At 46.2% G+C, this 21,033-nt stretch overlaps 1 protein-coding gene across 1 annotated transcript; it reads right to left on the minus strand.

Annotated features, from left to right (window-relative positions):
- Positions 1-3,502: 3,502 nt before the first annotated feature.
- On the minus strand, positions 3,503-17,196 carry cd2bp2 (CD2 (cytoplasmic tail) binding protein 2). The gene is made up of 7 exons (XM_028814945.2): positions 17,092-17,196; positions 10,923-11,005; positions 10,622-10,766; positions 7,416-7,573; positions 6,732-7,329; positions 6,562-6,650; positions 3,503-3,665 (listed from the first exon to the last, which is right to left on the minus strand). The coding sequence occupies exons 2-7, from the start codon at positions 10,989-10,991 to the stop codon at positions 3,555-3,557; spliced, it is 1,170 nt and encodes a 389-aa protein (XP_028670778.1). The 5' UTR covers positions 10,992-11,005; positions 17,092-17,196; the 3' UTR covers positions 3,503-3,554.
- Positions 17,197-21,033: the final 3,837 nt, after the last annotated feature.

Genomic DNA, 21,033 nt, shown 5'->3' on the forward strand with positions numbered 1-21,033 from the left:
CATTGCACCTTTCGTCGCGTGCGCACATAAAGGGGCAATAGCGAGAAAGGGAAGGAAAAAAACTCCAACAATGTGCCCACCTTTCAGAACTGGAACGCTAAAGCAATGGGCACACTTTGTAAAGAACGCGCACTGCTGGGTCGATCCAGTTACACTAAACTGGGCACGTCGTGTCCTCCTCTGTACCCACGCGGGGGGCGATAGCGAGACAAAAACTGACCAACAACGAAAGGCCAACTATTGAAATACAAAAATAATAAAGAAAATGGACGGGCCGGAGTCCAGCGAGGAAAGCGCGCTCAGTGCTTTACAAAACAGAAAAACGGCAAAGACAAACGTCAGGTAATGACAAAAGACATCCTAACAGAGAAAGGGGTCTAAGCGACGACGCAGGTCAGGTAAAGCCCCCCCACCACCTCAGCATCGAAACGGCCTTTGAGTCAGAGGAGCCTCCGCGGGTGATGGTGGGGTGTTCAGAGCAGTCGCGACGGCTGCCAGCCCATCAACAGGGCGCGCGCACACACACACAGGGACCAGTTTATCAGCACCAGTCCCCCCGACCTCACCTCTCTGGACGGGGGCGGTGGAGACCCAGCGCTACTTAAACTGGAGTTTAGGACACCTGAAGAATCTGCGCGACTCTCTCAATCAAACGGATTGTTCTTTACGAATACTTAGTTATGGGATCTTCTCCCATTTCACCATTTCAACAAAAGCGACCCACCAGCAAGCAGCAGCCACCGAGTTGTCGCACCTGCTTGTTTTGAATTTTAGACAAAAACGTTTTTAAAAAAGTAAAACAGGGACAAGAAAACAAAACGAGCCCATCTGTATAACAGAAACCGAAAACTATAAAAAAGTACCTGATTAACAAATACGTCACAGAGCCGTTAGACCACCGAGCATAAAATCATTAAAGAGAAAAGAAACCAACTTCAACCTGCTCGTCATCCGGGACCTTCATTTAAAACACATTTAGCAAAAGGGACTTGTAGGAAGAAAAGAAAAAAAATATCAATGGACCCCCCCCCCCACCAATTGTACTTAAAACACTTTTTAAATTCCGGAGACAGAACATGACATTGGACCCTTAGATTAAGTGATGGTAGCCCAGCGGTGGTGCAACAAGTGCTGGGTGCCCCCGGCATGTTCTCCCCGTGTGCTCCAATCCCGCCCTTCTTAGTGTCCGAGACCCCCCCCCAAGAGAACTGCTGCTGCCGGGGGGGTCGACTACTTAACGGACCTGCGGCGACCCACCACGACACGCTTCATGACTCGTACAGGACCCATTCACATTAAAAGTAATGGCAACTTTCAACCCAACGGTGGCCACCTATGGTTTAAGAAACTCTGCCATGGGGGGCGATTTTTGGTGACCGTATGAATTATTTATTTAGATCTCGCACAGGTTCTATAAAAAACTATGAAGATTAAAGACGTTTGAGTTAACCGGGGGGGTTCATTTCAGTGGACTCGCTCAGTTCAGATTTTCTTGGTCTGTTCGTTTCCCGCTCGCCCCCCTTACTACTCATCGTGGATTTCTCTTTTGTCCCCACATTACGAGCCTTTTCAAAACCCAAAGACCCAACGTCATATGCAAAGAAGCCCAAACCCCCCCCCCCCCCCCCCCCCCCCCCCAAATGACACCGTTCTTTGTCAAGCATTGCTTCTGCAAGGGACCACACAACCAGCAATGTGCCATTAAAGCCCCCCTTATTTAGTGAGACTATGAGGCTCCGGCTGGCCTCTGGAAACCAAATGGCTGCTTAGTGACTGAAGGTGGCGAGCGGCCAGCAGTGTCTGACCAGAAGACCCTTTAAGAAAATCAAAGTAAGCAACCGTGAGGAAAGCACAAGAGTGACGTGACAGACACTCAGGAACAACAGCAGCAGAAGAAATGCAGGCAGGACCCTCACTCTGGTACAGTAAGACCCCGGTCACCACAGGCGAAGCCCAGTTATCGGTGACAAACCCAACAGAGTAAAAGAACCAAGCAAAAAAAAATCAAAATAAAAACGTACAGCAGCCGGGGCTTCGTCACCCACATGAGACTTTAGAGGAACTGACCTGGAGAGGAGAGCTCAGCCGCAGGGCCAATCCGGATCATCGCTCAGCTCAGGACTCCTGCTGGGGGGCACTGGAGGTGGACACAGCGGCTAAGACCTCAGACCACCTAATCTCGTAAATTCAAGGTGAAGGTCCCTCCTGCTTGGGCTGTGGTCACAGTGTAGCCCCCTCTTTGGTGTTTGGCTGGGGTCAGGCCTCGTGCTTTTTCACTTTCTGCGCACCACGCGGTCTTCGGCTCTCGCAGTTCTGTTACTTTGTTAATTCAAACCCACGGGGGCTTCAAGGGGACGTCAACTTTGAGCAAATCTTGGCACACTCGGTGTCACTGTCACATCTGTCATGGCCAGCGCTCTGTGTCACCACCAGACCTGTCAAGGCCAGCATTCAGTGTCACATCCTACACTCAGGCTCACCCTCAGACCTATCATGGCCTGTGCTCGGCGTCACCATCAGACCTGTTACGGCCAGCACTCAGTGTCACATTTGTCACAGCCTACACTCAGTCTCACTGTCAGACCTATCATGGCCTGCTGTCGGTGTCACCATCAGACATGTCACAGCCAGTGCCCAGTGTTACGGCCTACACTCAGTGTCACCGTCAGCCCTGTCATGGCCTATGCTTGGTGTCACTGTCACGGCCTACACACAGTGTCACCGTCAGACCTGTCATGGCCTACGCTTGGTGTCACATCTGTCACAGTGTCACCATCAGCCCATTCACAACCGGCACTTATTCTCTCAGCAGGCTCTGAACAAATGGACTTTTACTCAGGTCTGGTAACCTGATGGCCACAGTGGACGTCCCACACAAGGTGAACCTCAAACTGGTCCCACGTTCTCAGCTTTGCTCAGTTCTGATGTTTGAGCAGAGACGTCAACTGCAAAGTGAGCTTTGGTCCAGCACTCAAACAGGGTGGCGCGAGTCGGACTGGGCAGACCTGATTGGCATTGGTTATTGATTAACTGGGGGGTTGTCATCGCCAATGCGCCATCACTGGCTCGTGTTGGGAGTCTGGATGGAAGACCACAGCAGTGGCAGCCTTTCATTGCCCACCATGAAGATGATGGATTTCTGAGGAGCTTCTCAGCCAATCCCACGTGGTGTTTCAAGGAGGCACATGACAAGGCCAGGAAACGAAGACACAAACACACATTTATTAAAAAGGAAGAGTCTGAACCTACGCCCGCACACACACACCCACCCACCCCCCTCCAACCCCCCCAGGCTCCAGGACCACTGGCCTATACTGCCCACCGGAATCGTGTGGCTGACCCTCCCAAACACAGAGTGAGTGAATCAAAGGCTTACAGCGATTCTGGGCAACACCATGCAGTTAGGCCGCCGGTCCGCGAGCAGCACAGAGGCGTTCGTGTCGGCCAGGACAGCTCGTGCTGGAAGCCCCCAGTCCTCACACTGCGTGTCCATGAAGCAGCCTCAGGATTTTTACATTTATTTTTTTTGTTTGGTCTGCTCCACAGCTGTTCACTCAAGTGTAAAGCTCAAAGTCCAGACGTCGGGAATTGTAGAAACAGGATTCGCCCTGACCGACTTTCCGGCAGTATACGCCTTCCTGGAAGTAGCCATCGTCCACCCAGTTCTGCAGAGGAGAAGAAGAAGAAAAGAAAATGAAACCAGTGGATTGTGGGAATTGGCTCCAGCAGACCCCTGACACCCTGGTGTTAGGATATAGCGGGTTGGACAATGGATGGATGAATTGTGGGAATCTTGTGAAGAAGAAGAAGGCGGCGGCGGCGCAGACAAAGGGTCTCCACGCGGCTCTCGACGCCCTTTTATTGATTTTGACAACAGCATCCTGTTAACTCTGAAGGAGCGGCTGGAGGACGGCACAGCTGTGCAGCTGAAGATTTCCAAAAACACAACAAACCACACTGGGGGCTCACATTTTTCCTTTGTGTTTGCTTTGTGAATATTCTGTGTGTAAAAGTGAAAAGAGGCTGCAGGGATGCGAGTTTCAAAGAAATTATTATTTATACATATATATATGTCGCATAGTTTACTGTCAAATACTGCAAAGAGTAGGCGACACGTGTTTCGCCCTCATTCTGGGCTCAGCAGGCGTACACACTCATTACACCCCCTCTCTGGGATCAAACCTCGAATGTCAGCGCCAGAGGCGATGCCCCTAATGTTGCGCCACGGCGTGTGGTTCGTTTATTTGACAGCCTGTAGGTCCGGAGTAATTACATTCGTAGTCTTTGAGTCCCGACCTGAACTGTGTGGGTGGTTACCTACCAGGTGACGCCTGTGGTTGGTCTGCCATTCGGCAAACATCCACCATAGTGCCCTCTTCAGTTGCAAGAAGCAGATCATGGAATGCTGATGTCCGAGGTTCAATCCCCAAGAGGGGAGCAGTAGAGCGTGTACGCCTGACGAGCTCAAATGAGGGCAAAACACGTGTCGCGTACTCTCTGCATTATTTGACAGTAAACTATGCAACAGTCCATGATCTGCTTCTTGCAACTGAAGAGGGCACCGTGGCGGATGTTTGCCAAATGGCAGACCAACCACAAGCGTTACCTGGTAGGTAAGCACCCACACAATTCAGGTCAGGACTCAAAGACAATGAATGCAATGAATATATAAATATATATAATATATATTTATAAAGTGCATCCAGAAAGTATTCCCAGCACATCATCACTTTTTCCACATTTTCTTATGTCACAGCCTTATTCCAAAATGGATTAAATTCATTTTTTTGCTCAGAATTCTACACACAACACCCCATAATGACAACATGAAAAAAGGTTGAGGTTTTTGCAAATTTATTAAAAATAAAAAAACTGAGAAATCCCATGTACATAAGTATTCACAGCCTTTGCCATGAAGCTCAGAATTGAGCTCAGGTGCCTCCTGTTTCCCCTGATCATCCCTGAGATGTTTCTGCAGCTTCATTGGAGTCCACCTATGGTACATTCAGTTGACTGGACCTGATTTGGAAAGGCACACACCGGTCTATAGAAGGTCCCACAGTTGACAGTTCATGTCAGAGCACAAACCAAGCATGAAGTCAAAGGAATTGTCTGTAGACCTCCGAGACAGGATTGTCTCAAGGCACAAATCTGGGGAAGGTTACAGAAAAATTTCTGCTGCTTTGAAGATCCCAATGAGCACAGTGGCCTCCATCATCCGTAAGTGGAAGAAGTTCAAAACCACCAGGACTCTTCCTAGAGGTGGCCGGCCATCTAAACTGAGCGATCAGGGGAGAAGGGCCTTAGTCAGGGAGGTGACCAAGAACCCGATGGTCACTCTGTCAGAGCTCCAGAGGTCCTCTGTGGAGAGAGGAGAACCTTCCAGAAGGACAACCATCTCTGCAGCAATCCACCAATCAGGCCTGTATGGTAGAGTGGCCAGATGGAAGCCACTCCTTAGTAAAAGGCACATGGCAGCCTGCCTGGAGTTTGCCAAAAGGCACCTGAAGGACTCTCAGGACTCCATGAGAAAGAAAATTCTCTGGTCTGATGAGACAAAGATTGAACTCTTTGGTGTGAATGCCAGGCGTCACGTTTGGAGGAACCAGGCACCGCTCATCACCAGGCCAATACCATCCCTACAGTGAAGCATGGTGGTGGCAGCATCATGCTGTGGGGACTGGGAGACTAGTCAGGATAAAGGGAAAGATGACTGCAGCAATGTACAGAGACATCCTGGATGAAAACCTGCTCCAGAGCGCTCTTGACCTCAGACTGGGGCGACGGTTCATCTTTCAGCAGGACAACAACCCTAAGCACACAGCCAAGATATCAAAGGAGTGGCTTCAGGACAACTCTGTGAATGTCCTTGAGTGGCCCAGCCAGAGCCCAGACTTGAATCTGATTGAACATCTCTGGAGAGATCTTAAAATGGCTGTGCACCGACACTTCCCATCCAGCCTGATGGAGCTTGAGAGGTGCTGCAAAGAGGAATGGGCGACACTGGCCAAGGATAGGTGTGCCAAGCTAGTGGCATCATATTCAACAAGACTTGAGGCTGGAATTGCTGCCAAAGGGGCATCGACAAAGTATTGAGCAAAGGCTGTGAATACTTATGGACATGGGATTTATCAGTTTTTTTATTTTTAATAACTTTGCAAAAACCTCAAGTAAACTTTTTCCACGTTGTCATTATGGGGTGTTGTGTGGAGAATTCTGAGGAAAAAAATGAATTGAATCCATTATGGGATAAGGCTGTAACATAACAAAATGTGGACAAAGTGATGAAGTGCTGGGAATACTTTCCGGATGCACTGTATATATAAAATACTTTTTAAAAACCACACTTAAGTTAAAATGTGTACTAAAAAGTAAACAATAAATCTCTCATACATCACTCGTAAAATAATTCAACAAAAATGTGAAAACTTCCAAGGGCTTGGATATTTTTCATAAGGACTGTAACTGGAGTTGGAGGAGACAATGGCCACCCCTGCCACAGGAGGAGGACAGAATGTCAACTCATCAGAGAAGAAGAATGGAAAATAAGTGCAACATCACCTTCATCTGCTGGCTGCTGAAGGGGCCGTATATCTCGGAGTTGTCTGAATTCTCCCACTTGTACTCCCACATCACCTCGGTATCGCCACCTAGAACAGACAGCAACAGGGATTTTATCACAACAGTTGAGGCCCAGAAGAGAAATGCCACCACCAAAAGAAGATACAAACTTTTCTCCTCTTCTTCCTCTTCATCTGCCTTCTTTTCCTTCTGCTTAATTCCATTCTGTCCCTCATCAAAATCCTCACCAAACATGTCCAGGGCCGCATCCTCATCCACGACACGCTTCTTTTCTTCAGCAGTTCTGATCCGATGGGTCAGCTTCTCGTAGGTGTGCTGGTAGATTTCATACTCGCCACACACTACTAACTGGTCAGCTAGCCCGGTCAGCCGCTCTAAGGATGGCTTGTCCGGTTCAAGGTCACTCTGTCCCACCCCTCGCTTTGAACTTGGTTTCTTCATCCCTCCCAGTCTGCGCAGGGCTCTGGTAACCGTCTCACCCGGTTGGAGAAGCTCCACCACACACCTCAGTAGGGTCATTTTGTCCATGGACCTGAAAGCGGCTTCATCCTCGGAATCTGACTTTTCTACCTCGTTCTTGGAATCGCCTTCCTCATTTTCATCTTCCTCCTCCTCCTCTTCTTCTTCTTCCTCCTCCTCCTTTTCTTGTCTTTCTTCCTCATTCTCACCCTCATTGTCCGTCCTGGGTCTCTTCTTTGCCAACAAGGAAGCTTTCCTTTTCACAATTTGCTGCGACTTGATCTTCACCTAAAAGGCAGAAAAGTTTTTAATCTTTTGTAGCGAGACGTAATGGAAATGCCCAATCCCCACCGTACACGTCCTTAAGAATTTACCCAGTCAATATTGTCCAGCCAGTTGTCCCTGATCTGCTCTTCTTTATTCAGGAAGTAATTCCCCTCAGAATCAAAGTGGCCTTCCTCCATTTCTTCTTGTAGGTTGAAAGGCGTTATTCTGACCCCCTCATCAAAGTCAATGGTTGCCGACTCCTGACCTGAACAGTAAACAAGTAACCAAATAAGAACATCAAATCAAAACTAAGATGGACAATGAAGGTGCAGATACCTGCAGTTGATTTAGAAGCCCCCCTAATTATACGCCCTATTTCATTTGTCTTAATCCAGTCTTTTGGGCATTGAGATGGAAGGAATTCAAAATGTATTCACCTCTCAACAAAATTTAACTAAATTTAAATTTAGTTTTGTACGTGAAGCGATACCACACATCCAAAGTGCAGTTGTTTGTTCATCTCACACTCAAGTGATCGGTGGTTTCGGCGGGTTGGGCCAGTTTATGGGTGTGCAGATGGCTGGAGAGGTCAATCTGTGCACAAAACGTTCTTAAACCGCGTTGACAGGGGATGGCAGCCATGTTTTGTTGGAGGTCGCCAGCCTGGACGTTCCTGGCCGGTCTGCGTCTTTCTGATGCAGCATATCTGTTCCACCTCATGTGTTACTGCACCCTACTGCACTACTCAACATGGTCAATAAGTTCTCGCCTTACCTGCATTAACGCCAAAAGCTTTTAATGACAACGTTAAGGTGTCTTTGTAGAGCTACCTTTGGACTCCATTGGAACATTTCCCTTCCTGTAGTTCACCATAAAACAGTCTCCTGGGCTGGCAATGTTCTGCAAAGGCCTGCATCAGGATGGTGATATCTCTGCAGCTGGGATTATTAGATAACTTAACTTAACCTTTGCGAGACACTTGGAGACAACAGATCAAATTCAAGAGGAGTTACAAAAACATCACGGCCAGTCCATATGGTCATCTTAAACTCATATGCTATGGAGTTCCTTCAAACGACCCAACAGACTTGGTGGTAATGATGAATATGGATTGGTTATAACATGTATTAAGTCGTCTCAGTAAATGACACAGATGCATTTCAGTTTAGTTTATTGTATAAAAACAACAGTTATTGGATGTAGATGGCAGAGTGGTGGCTCTGAGGCGAGGGATCTGCACTGGCAATCGGAAGGTTGCCGGTTCGAATCCCGTAAAATGCCAAAAAAGGGACTCTGCTCTGTTGGGCCCTTGAGCAAGTCCCCTAAAGTGCTTAGCAATTGCAGGTTGAGTAGTGAGAAAAGCGTTATATAAATGCAAAGAATTATTATTTATTATTATGTACCAAAGGAAGAATTTTTTTTTTTCCTCAGCTAAAATGGATGCCTACTTCCTTGGCCACCCTGCAATGCTGCTTTTATTATTTCTTACATATGGCTCCACGCGGCCTCATCTACCTCATCCACTGCCAGCACATTCTAGCTGCCTCGCACCTTGGAGACAACACCATCTGCCTCACTTTCCCCAGGTCAGTTAGTCTAAGAAAATCAAGTGGTTCCTTAAGGACACTCGCCAGTGGACACACACCCAGGTCAGTGGATTTCAGCAGAGGAGAAGTGTCTGCCAAGTGCTTGTAGACATGTCCTCTCTATCTGGACCCGTTTTCAGTGCTCCCTGCTGGCTTCCTTTTTTTGGCCAACTACCATCCCAGTGATCCTTCTTACAAGGTATTTATTTTTCCTTTCTCCAGCTTCTGCTCTCTTTATTATTTTCATTTTAGTTTCTAATGTTATCATGGCTAACTGAGTAAGGAATAGTTGATTATTTTCTAAAATGTTAAAATAACTACGGTACACGTAAAATAACTCGGGACTCACATATAATAATACCCTTGTGTTCCACAGGATAACACAGTATTAAAGATAGATTAGACATGCATGTAGGATGGTGGTACTCCATAATAAACTCCATAATCCTCTCATTAACCCCAAGCTTCACTTGGGCCTGGCATGCCACGTGATTACATTTGACCCCAAGTCAGATGTTTAATGATCTGCTTTACAGTGCAAAGCCCAAATAACTCTTGGGATAGACTTCTGCTGCCATCTAGTGGATGACATACCATTGTGCTGCAACAAAATCATGTAGTTGTATGCATTTTGCCACTCTGTGGTAACTCATCATTATTTATGAGTGGGGCGGAGCCTTCAACCAAAACACACAATGGCATGTAAAACAGAAACTGTAAAGCAAGCTTAAAAACAAACTGAAACTGAACTGTTCGTTCAATCAAGCGACAGTGATGACAATGTGAACTGGTCATCAGATGTTCAGCACTGTTCATAATGAAGCAATTTCAAATGTTTATTTAAGGGGAAATGGGGAAGCCATGTTCCAGGAGCATGAACTTGTGCGTTTGCCACAGCAGGTTTTGTTCTGGCTTCATTATAAAGGGGCTTTATTCTCAGGTGACGAGGATGGACAGGATTAGAAATGAGGACCTTAGAGGGGTCAGCTCAGGTTTGGACGGTTGGGAGGCAAAGTCAGAGAGGTGAGATTGTGTTGGTTTGGACATGTGCAGAGGAGAGATGCTGGGTATACTGGGAGAAGGGTGATAGGGATAGAGCTGCCAGGCAAGACGAAGGCCTAAGAGAAGGTTTATGGATGTGGTGAGAGAGGACATGCAGGTGATGGGTGTAACGGAACAAGATGACGAAGACTGGAAGATATGGAAGAACATGATCCACTGTGGCGACCCCTAATGGGAGAAGCTGAAAGAAGAAGAAGAATTCTCAAATGTTTCGCTTTACTTCCTGTTGAAGCCCATTCTTGACGATTCCCTAATACTTACGTGTTTATGAGTCAAGATACGGAGAAGTTTCAACAGCAGTGGCAAACGGTGACAGACACCTGCCCTGAGTGATTCCTTCTTCTAAGTCAAAATATTCTGTTTATGTTATTTACACGAAGAGATGCTCTTGGGCTAGAGTGTAAACGTTTATTCCAGGTACATAAAATGGGCCCAAACTCAAGATTTACAAGGTACAGTCAATAAATATCTCGACTCGTATTTATTAAAGGCTTTGTCAGCTGAACCTTAGGAAGGTCAAGGACTACAAAACTATACGTCACACTGGATAATCGCTGGTTTGATCGTTTTTGATTTTGAGAAAAATTTTAAATGGAGGAACCCATTCAGTATACAAAACGTGACTCAACAATGCATGATGTAGCAATGAATCAACGATTTCCTACCTTCAATGTCCTCTGTAGCCAGGATGTTGTATTTTGATCCATCTGAGCCTCCTTCACCCTCGTCATCCTCTTCATCACTGTCTATGGAGTGTTTTCCTTTGAACCTGCTCCCTGGACCACTGGATTGTTCCAGATTGCCACAGTGCTGCCAATGACAAGGACATATTGAACCAGTGTCTTCATAAGAGGGAACAGATGTACACTACACTACAGTACAGGTCCTTAAGACACCATAGACAGACATGCTGCTTCAGATCTGCACAACACCCCACTACCAGTTCCACCATTTTCTTACATTTACCTTCTTGATGGGAAAATCATCTTCAGCCTCGGCAATCCCATCTTCAAAAGTCACTTTACGTTTAGACATTTCTAACTTCTGTCCTACAGAGGAAACAAATGGCAGCATCATAAGTGAATTAGGGATTTACATTGTTAGACATCAATATCATCCGTCATCAAACTCACTTAACTGAAATTTACAACTGCTGAAGGGTAACAGCAGACAACAGCAGCGCTGGATGATATGCAGGAACCCACCTAGATGGGAGACCAGAGCATTACGGGGCACGTGCAATCAAACCTGTGCCTCAGTTATAGATGGCCACTCTGGCAAGCCTGTTTATTAATCTTAAGGTGTTTTCACGCCAGGGTAGTATGAACCAGCTGTTTTGAACTTTGGTGCGCTTCCCACAGTTGTCCAGAATGATTAAGTTGATGCGAACAAGTCGACTGCACCCTGGTGTACACCAAACCAACCAGTCCAAGACCCTTTAGGAGAGGTGGTCTTGGTGATGTATTTTGTAACAGGCTTGTGTGAGGTATGAATCTGACAGAAGGCTGATCTAACAACAAGGAAAACCGTTCATGACGGACAACATCTGTGCCCCTGCTGCTGGTAATAAGACAATCGCAAAAAAATAAAAACGCATACATCTACCTTTTTTTTTTTGACAAACTTTATTAATCCCTGAGGTGAAATGGTCTCTGGGAAATGCAACACAATTCATACCGCAAAACAGCCTTCCCAAGAACAGTCAACCTGAGCAAGTCTACCGGCGGATTACATCTCTGAGCCTCTGTGTCCCTCGCACCATTGGGCAGCAGCTGACCACATCTCTCTATTATAATAAAAAAAAATCCTGTGATGAGACTTTTTGGAAGGAGGTCCTGCAACACGGAGACATTTGCCATGAGATACTTTCAAGTCACGCCCTACTTACAACTATTTTCAAACAAGACCACGGTCATCAGGTGCATTCTGGTATTTAACCTGGACAGACACCAATCCATTAAAGGGGATGGATAGATGGATGGATACTTTATTAATCCCAAGGGGAAATTCACACACTCCAGCAGCAGCATACTGATAAAGACAATATTAAATTAAAGAGTGATAACAATGCAGGTATACAGACAGACAATATCTTTGTATAATGTTAATGTTTACCCCCCAGGTGGAACTGAAGAGTCGCATAGTTTGGGGGAGGAACGATCACCTCAGCCTGTCAGTGGAGCAGGACGGTGACAGCAGTCTGTCACTGAAGCTGCTCCTCTGTCTGGAGATGATCCTGTTCAGTGGATGCAGTGGATTCTCCATGATTGACAGGAGTCTGCTCAGCGCCCGTCGCTCTGCCACAGATGTCAAACTGTCCAGCTCCATGCCAACAATAGAGCCTGCCTTTCTCACCAGTTTGACCAGGCATGAGGTGTCCCTCTTCTTTATGCTGCCTCCCCAGCACACCACCGCGTAGAAGAGGGCACTCACCACAAATCCTCTGGTAGAACATCTGCAGCATCTTATTGCAGATGTTGAAGGACGCCAGCCTTCTATTGAAGTATAGTCGGCTCTGTCCTTTCTTACACAGATCATCAGTATTGGCAGTCCAGTCTAATTTATCATCCAGCTGCACTCCCAGGTATTTATAGGTCTGCACCATCTGCACACAGTCACCTCTGATGATCACGGGGTCCATGAGGGGCCTGGTCCTCCTAAAATCCACCACCAGCTCCTTGGTTTTGCTGGTGTTCAGGTGTAGGTGGTTTGAGTCGCACCATTTAACAAAGTCCTTGATTAGGTCCCTATACTCCTCCTCCTGCCCACTCCTGATGCAGCCCACGATAGCAGTGTCGTCAGAGAACTTCTGCACGTGGCAGGACTCCGAGTTGTATTGGAAGTCCGATGTATATCGGCTGAACAGGAGCGAAGAAAGTACAGTCCCCTGTGGCGCTCCTGTGTTGCTGACCACAATGTCAGACCTGCAGTTCCCAAGACGCACATACTGAGGTTTGTCTGTAAGATAGTCCATGATCCATGCCACCAGGTATGACTCTACTCCCATCTCTGTCAGCTTGTCACTAAGGAGCAGAGGTTGGATGGTGTTGAAGGTGCTAGAGAAGTCCAGAAACATAATTCTTACAGCGCCACTGCCTCTGTCCAAGTGGGAGAGGGATCGGTGTAGCATATAGATGATGACATCCTCCACTCCCACCTTCTCCTGGTATGCGAACTGCAGAGGGTCGAGGGCATGGTGGACCTGTGGCCTCAGGTGGTGAAGCAGCAGCTGCTCCATGGTCTTCATCACGTGACGTCAGAGCGACAGGCCGGAAGTTGTTCAGCTCACCAGGATGTGATACCTTTGGGACTGGGGTGATACAAGATGTTTTCCAAAGCCTCAGGACTCTCCCCTGTTCCAGGCTCCGGTTGAAGATGCGCTGTAGAGGACTCCCCAGCTCCGATGCACAGACCTTCAGCAGTCGTGGCGATACTCCATCTGGACCCGCTGCTTTGCTGGCATGAAGTCTCACCTCAGCTCTCTGCTTATCTTGGCTGCTGTAATTGTGGGTGGGGGGAAACTCTCTCCTATGCTGGTATCAGCAGAAGGATGGGTGGAGGATACAGTACTCTGAGGTGAGGGTGAGAGTGTGTTAGGGTGGTCAAACCTGTTAAAGAAGTTGTTCATCTGGTTTGTTCTCTCCACGTCTCTCTTGAAGGTGGCACCCCGCTTCGAGCTGCAGCCAGTGATGATCTTCATCCCATCCCACACTTCCTTCATGCTGCTATTCTGCAACTTCATACTCATGAATGAATGCGCACACACACACACACACATTTACGAAGATCCAGTTTAGAATCACCCATTCATCTAAATATGGCACAGAGAAATGATGAAGTCAAATGAATTAACGTGAAAATTGTCAATCGGTTACACGTCAAATTGGTTACATGCGTATCAATAGACTGTGCTGAAACAGCTGGTGGTGATGGTGCAGAAGATGAAAACATCAATTTACAATATCATGAAGAATATCTACAACCGGGCGGCACGGTGGCGCAGTGGGTAGCGCTGCTGCCTCGCCGTTGGGAGACCTGGGTTCGCTTCCCGGGTCCTCCCTGTGTGGAGTTTGCATGTTCTCCCCGTGTCTGCGTGGGTTTCCTCCGGGCGCTCCGGTTTCCTCCAACAGTCCAAAGACATGCAGCTTAGGTGGACTGGCGATTCTACATTGGCCCTAGTGTGTGCTTGGTGTGTGGGTGTGTTTGTGTGTGTCCTGCGGTGGGTTGGCACCCTGCCTGGGATTGGCTCCTGCCTTGTGCCCTGTGTTGGCTGGGATTGGCTCCAGCAGGCCCCCGTGACCCTGTGTTCGGATTCAGCGGGTTGGAAACTGGATGGATGGATATCTACAACCGTTAACACCATCCGGTCTTCCACCCGCACGAATTATTGTAGTAAGAAGGATGTATCGTAATATTATTACATCATTTTTTTTTATTATTATTTTTTAGCTTTATTGGATCTGAGCTGAGCGACTCGTTTTTCTCGTCATACACATTTCATTGTATGTTGACCCTGTGTTAACCTATATATGAGAAATAAACCTAAACCTAATGTATGTCTGAGTGATGCGCTGTGCAATTGGGCAAGATTAGTTGTATTCAAAACTGGTTGAGCAATTCTAACAAATTTTAAACAGGTGACAAGAAAGGTAATGTAGTACATCTAACATTAGACACCAAAGGAGATCTTGATATGCCATTCATATTAAAACGTTTACAGTTTCCCATTAGAATAGCTTTTGCTATGACAGTTAACAAATCACACGGACAAAACATTCGAAAAAGTCGGTTTATTTATTAGAGAGAAAGAAACGAAATTCACTCACAGGCAGTTATACGTTGTGTAGTCACGATGAAAGTCCAAACACGGAATCAAAATTCAATGCAATCTTGAAGTTAATATTATTTTAACTTAAGTGAAAACTATGCATATGTAACAATTCCCATGAAAAGAACTAATCTCTTTAAATTACATATCTGGTTAACCAAACCCGGGGGTTGGCGAGCGAAGCCCCCTAGTACAGGGGTAGGCAACGTCGGTCCTGGTGAGCCGCAGCGGCTACAGGTTTTCATTCCAACCCAATTGCTTAATTAGAAACCAATCATTGCCAATCTCAGACCTTATTTAATTTTATGGCTTGTTAGTCTGTGCAATGTAAGGCTCTTATATCGTAGATTTTTTTCCTTTCCAAGGATGTCATCCAAATGATTTGAAGCCTAAAACAGATCATTTTCAGTCTGTCACATTTTTCTATTAAGTGTTTTATTAAATCAAACCGTGCATGATGAACACACACAGATGTAATTGGAAAAAAGCTAGCTGGAGAACTGCTGGCTGCTTTGTCTTTTACATCTTATTGCTAATAAGGAGCAGTTAAAACACTGAATGCAGCAGTTTAAGATTGAAATAAGCAATTAAGGTTGGAGAACCTTAACAAGCGAGACCACTAAAATGAAGCATCAAAATGTCACTTAAGCAATATGTGCTTCATCAGCAATAATTGAGTTCTCGTTAAGGAACTGGGTTGGAACAAAAACCTGCACATACTGTGGCACTCCAGGACCGACGTTGCCTACCCCTGCCCTAGTCTATATAAGAAAATTTAAAATTCACATGTGATTGGACTGATCAAGCCGTATGCAGAGGTAGCGAGAAATGAATAACAGCGTCCAGCGTGACCGAGTATCAAAACCCCCACATTTTACACCAGTAGGGCGGGCGTCCCCTCAGTGCCACTGCTCTTATTGCATAATGTGGGTGCTGCAGGTAAAAGAAAGCTGATGCAAGGCAGTAAATTTTAACTAGAATTCTAAAACCAACATTACTAACATATTTACGGGCCTAAAAACAGGAGCCGTGGGACTTGTGTTAACCTCGCCTCTGTTTAGTTTATGTTCTTACAGAAGGCTACTGGAGAATAAATTCACAACATCGAAGAGTGAAATGAAATTCAAAGGGCAGGTGTCCGGTCTAAATTCCCTTGAACCACACAGCACCACCGTATGCCCTCTGCACGGTGTGCCATCTTCTGTATATTTGAGTAGATGAATTATTTTATTTCGGTAGCATGTGAAGTACCACATCACTGTCGTGTACTCCTCCAATTATACAATTTATTTTTGTGTAGCCCAAAATCACACAAGTAGTGCCGCAATGGTCTTTAACATGCCCTGCCACTTGACAGCCCCCCAGCCTTGACTCTCCAAGAAGACAAGAAAAAACTCCCCAAAAAAACCTTGTTGGGAAAAAATGGAAGAAACCTCGGGAAAGGCAGTTCAAAGAGAGACCCCTCTCCAGGTAGGCTGGGCGTGCAGTGGGTGTCAAAAACTTACGCAAGTCACTTAATCTGCCGGCGCTCCATTGCGGTGGGCTTGGAGGTAAACCGCCTCACATTCTGGACCGCCGAGGGGTGGGGTGTCTCTCCAGAGTGACACTAGAAATGTCGCCGATACCCGAAGGCACATGCACACCTACCTGCTGCAAATAACCCACCGCTGTTTAGTTTTCAGCCCCCACTTGATATTTTCTCACTGATTTTCCAGCAGGGTACAAATCTTAAGAAGCGCCGGATCGGCCGTCCTCTTCAGCCGACGACTCGCCGTCCCAAACCACGCGCCTCTCTCTGCACATGGAGGAGACAACTCGTGGATGTTGGCCTTTTAAAGGCTCCGCAAACCCCAAGGATTAACTAGCGGGCTACGTAACTCACGAGTGCACACGCCTTTATATTGTTATTGAAGGGCCCTGAAAGACAACGAAACTTCTAATCGTGCGGCGTTCAGAGCACCACACGGCGCGTTAGGACTGCACCGGTGGGCGGCACACTGCTGGGGTCTTGGCTTCGTAACATCATCACTAAGGAATGCAAACTGCGTAATTCTCATTCATTTTTCTCTAGAAAAAAAAGAGAGTCGCTGAACTACACTTATCCGTAATTATGGCCAGGCCTCGCGGGTCAGCAGCTCCACGGGGAGCCCGCCAATTGCGCGCCTTTAATTCTACATTACACAGGTGTTAGTGGACACAATTTACTAACCAGATGCAAATTACTGTATATGCAATAGTTATAACATAATTCCTATGTTCAAATTTTACGTACGGCGTTGAAGTCCCAAAAATATCATAACGTCTTACCTGTGTTACGCAGCGGAGAATCCAAACAAGCCGGAAATCGTGACGTAAAGTGTCGCAAAGTAATGGCAAGCCGCGGCTTCCAAGTTGACCAGTCAGAGGCGAAGGAAGTGAGGGCAGTGCCACGTGACTGGACGTAACAGCATTGCTTTAAGCTCATTGGGCAAAGCAGAGTACTAGCGCTACATTACGAAGACAACATAAGATGTAAGAATCGAGTCCGGTGCTTTGTCTTGTTTAGATTCGGCAGGATCAGGAACTGAGAGTGGAGGTGGTGCCAAACGAGGGTGAAGTTATTCGGATTTTGTGTTCAGTCGTAAATTATGTCGCTAATATGCTGTTCTTCAACGTACAATATTTAAAAAAAAGATAAATCAATAGCAACCTACTGCAGCTGAATTGCCGTGTTCCGAGTGCCACAAATAAAACAGAAATCCACAGCAACATTTCTTCTGCTTCAGCATACACGTAGTAGAGCACGTTTCATATTTCAATGTTATCTTTGGGAGACAATGTACAAAAGATAAGGTCACAGCAGTTGATGCAAATGTGGCAGTTTACAGTTTTTAAATAGAACGAGGGTGTTTGTACCGTGTTAGGCATTACGGATGTAACGAGAAGTTATGCAAAATGACACTCGGTATTAGCGGACTAGGAAGATTACAATATGCAAGCTCTCGGGCCCCTTCTACAGTCAAGATGAAAAGTTTTTAAATAGAGAATTTTATTGTTTGTTGGTAGTACTAGGGTGTTGTACCGTGTTAGCCATTATGAATGTAGAGAAAAGCCAAGCAAAATGACACCTTTTATTGGCTAACTAAAAAGATTACAATATGCAAGCTTTCGAGGCAACTCGGGCCCCTTCTACAGGCAAGATGAAAAGTTTTTAAATAGAGAATTTTATTGTTTGTTGAAGAATACTTTTTTAGCGACATCTGCTGGCTAAATACGATAAAAAGGTGAAACGGATAATTCGAATAAAGTAGCCAACTTCAGCCTTGCTGGTGCCAGTTCTTCACTGTAATCTGTAATTAATGTAGTTGGGACAAATTTGGGATACCCACCTACAAAGTACCGGCTCAGGATTTGAACCCAGGAGACTGACCACTGCACTGCTATGCTACTCCCAACACGAAGATTACACAAATAAGTGGGTTAGAAAATTGATGTGAAGAAAGTGAGTTTGACTGTAGGTGAGCAGGTTAATGTAACTCTACCAAGCCAGTCAGCACTGCGGGACCAGGGCTTATCTCAGTGGCACTGGGTGCAAGGCAGGAAACAGCCCAGGATAGGACACCAGGCCTTCTCAGGCTCCCCTTCACAGTCACAATCATGCAGGGTCCAGCTGGTCATCGATACTTAACCATCTTTGGTGTTGTGTGCTGGAAAACCCACCCAGAAACCGTTGTATGTCAATTAGCACATGCAACTATGAATTTCACTGTACTTTAGTGACTCTACAAACTTCTAAGAGCTGCACATACCAACATGGTCAGCACTGACTCGATGTTATTTTTTTTGTTATAGGACAGATGAGCCTGTAGGGCTAAAAGGCCTATTGTCTTCACAGCTGTTCCAATTCAAACCCAGGACCCTCAATCCGGAAAGCAGAAGCGCCAACCACTGCATTGCTCCCCTGGTACAGGAAAGCCTTTTTAAAAATCTGTTCATTAGTTCCACGTCCTTTCATTAAAGTGCCATCTTAATGCCATTCAGGGTCAAGGAAGCCTGCACAAGGCAGGGACCTAAAGTGCCAATCGTTCAAAGACCACCGACATGCCGATCCATACAAGACAGTTTACATCATTTACCGTGTCATTTTTTTTTTTTATCAGAAGCACATCACTTAATCAAGGAAGCTGCTAGAATTGTACTTTTCACATCAATTGCCTTGAACATTGTAAATCTACATTATACGTGTAATTCCAGTTTATGGGCCCACTCATTATCTACATGCAGTCTGCTGGCGCACGTCGCACAAACTTGAGCCCATCCTGGCAGCAGCCGACACAAACTAACACTGAATGGGGTGCCAGTCTATCACGGGGTTCACACATACACGGGCTTCAGATCGTATTCAAACCCCTTTTACATTTTTCAGATTTTATATTAACTTCATTTATCCCCCAAAACACTCAATACCCCAGAATGAAAAAATGACAACAGGATTTTATAAATGTTGTGCAAATTTACTCAAAATAAAACAAAAGACTGAAATGTGATATTTGCACAAGTATTCAGACCCCTTTGCTATGCCATTTGAAGTCAGGCTCAGGTGTGTCACCTTCTATCGATCATCATTGACAGGCTTCTACACCTTCTTAGGAGCCCACCGGGTGGTCAGTGCAATGGACCGGACTGATTAGAAAAAGGCAGACCCCTGTCTATAGAAGGTGTGAGCAAAAACCAGGCCAGGAGGTCAAATGGAACTGCATTCCGAGCTTCGAGACAGGATTGTGTTGAGGCACAAATCTGTGGAACACTACATAAAAAAAAAAAAAAAAAAAAAGGACTGTCCCAAGAGCACAGCGGCCTCCATAAATATTTAAATAGAAGAAGTTTGGAACAACCAAGACTTTTCCTTGAGTTGGCCACTTGAGTAATCACTGGAGAAGAGCCACAGAGAACCCGATGGTGACTCTGGTGGAGTTCCTGAAGACCTTGTGGGAGACGAGAGAACCAGAGAAGGGAAACCACCACTGCAACAGCCTACTGATCCGAGCCTCATGATAAAGTGACCAGATGTATGCCTCCCCTCAGTAAAAGAGGCACAGGGGGACCACCTGGAGTTTGCAAAAAGGCACCTATAGGACTGTAAGAAACCAGACTCTGGTCTGATTAAACCAAGATTAGTAGCACGTGTGGAGGAAACCAGGCCACTGGTCATCACTCGAGCAATGCCATCCAAACACTGTTGCATCACAGACTGGGTGGCTTCTCTGAGGCAAAGGGAAAACCAAATGGACCAAAATACAGAGATATCCTTATAATGAGTGTTCTGGACCTCAGATTGAGCTAAATGTTCACCTTTCAACAGGACAAAACAAAGACAACACAGCAGTGGCTCTGGGAATGACCTAAAGTGGCCCAGCCAGAGTCCAGAATTGAACATCTCTGGAGAGCCCTGAAAACAGCCGTCCACCGACGGTCTCCATCGAGCCTGACAGAGCTGGGAAAGGATCTGCAGAAGACAATGGTAGAAAGTCCCCAAATCCAGGTGTGTGATGTTTGCTGGTCTTCGTAATCCCTACCAGTACAGCAAACTGGTTTTCAATTTTTTCCTGTTTGGAAGAATCCCATCGCACTGCTCAGCCTTCTCAGTCATTCCAGTCAGATGCTTCTCAAATAATTTGGCCTCTCTGTGGGATACCGGACTGTTTCCTAGTCAATTTCCATGCTATAACTTTCTTGAGGGTGTTGTGTTGTACAGAGAGTGCAGGCATGGTGGAGAAGAGTGTCAGGAGTGATTTGTGACAGACGGGTATCAGCAAGAGTGAATGGGAAGGTCTACAGGATGGTAGTGAGAGCAGCTGTAAGGGTTGGAGACGGTGGCACAGGAGACAGAGCTGGAGGTGGCAGAGTTAAAGATACCAAGATCTGCAGTGGGTGTGACGAGGATGGACAGGATTAGAAAGGAGGACATTAGAGGGGTCAGCTCAGGTGGGATGGTTGGGAGACAAAGTCAGAGAGGCGAGATGGTGTGGGTTTGGAGAGATGAGGGATATAATGAGAGAAGGGTGCAAAGGATAGAGCTGGCAGGTAAGAGGAGAAGAGGAAGGCCTAAGAGAAGGTTTATGGATGTGCGTGACAGAAAGAGATGGAAGAAGATGATCCGCTGTGGCAACCCCTAATGGGAGCAGCCAAAAGATGAAGTGTTGTACATATGTGGTCTTCATGTATGTGTTAAGTATCGGGTAGTGCTCCACTCAATGTATATTTGTCGTA

Source organism: Erpetoichthys calabaricus, chromosome 12 (assembly GCF_900747795.2).
Source record: "Erpetoichthys calabaricus chromosome 12, fErpCal1.3, whole genome shotgun sequence".
Lineage (NCBI taxonomy): Eukaryota > Metazoa > Chordata > Cladistia > Polypteriformes > Polypteridae > Erpetoichthys > Erpetoichthys calabaricus.

Coding starts and splice junctions, on each gene's coding strand:
- cd2bp2 (XM_028814945.2), bottom strand. CDS start 10,991: ATGTCTAAACGTAAAGTGACTTTTGAAGATGGGATTGCCGAGGCTGAA. Junction 7,330..7,415: donor GGCTGGACAATATTGACTGG/GTAAATTCTTAA, acceptor TCTGCCTTTTAG/GTGAAGATCAAGTCGCAGCA. Junction 6,651..6,731: donor AGAGGAAGAAGAGGAGAAAA/GTTTGTATCTTC, acceptor TGTCTGTTCTAG/GTGGCGATACCGAGGTGATG.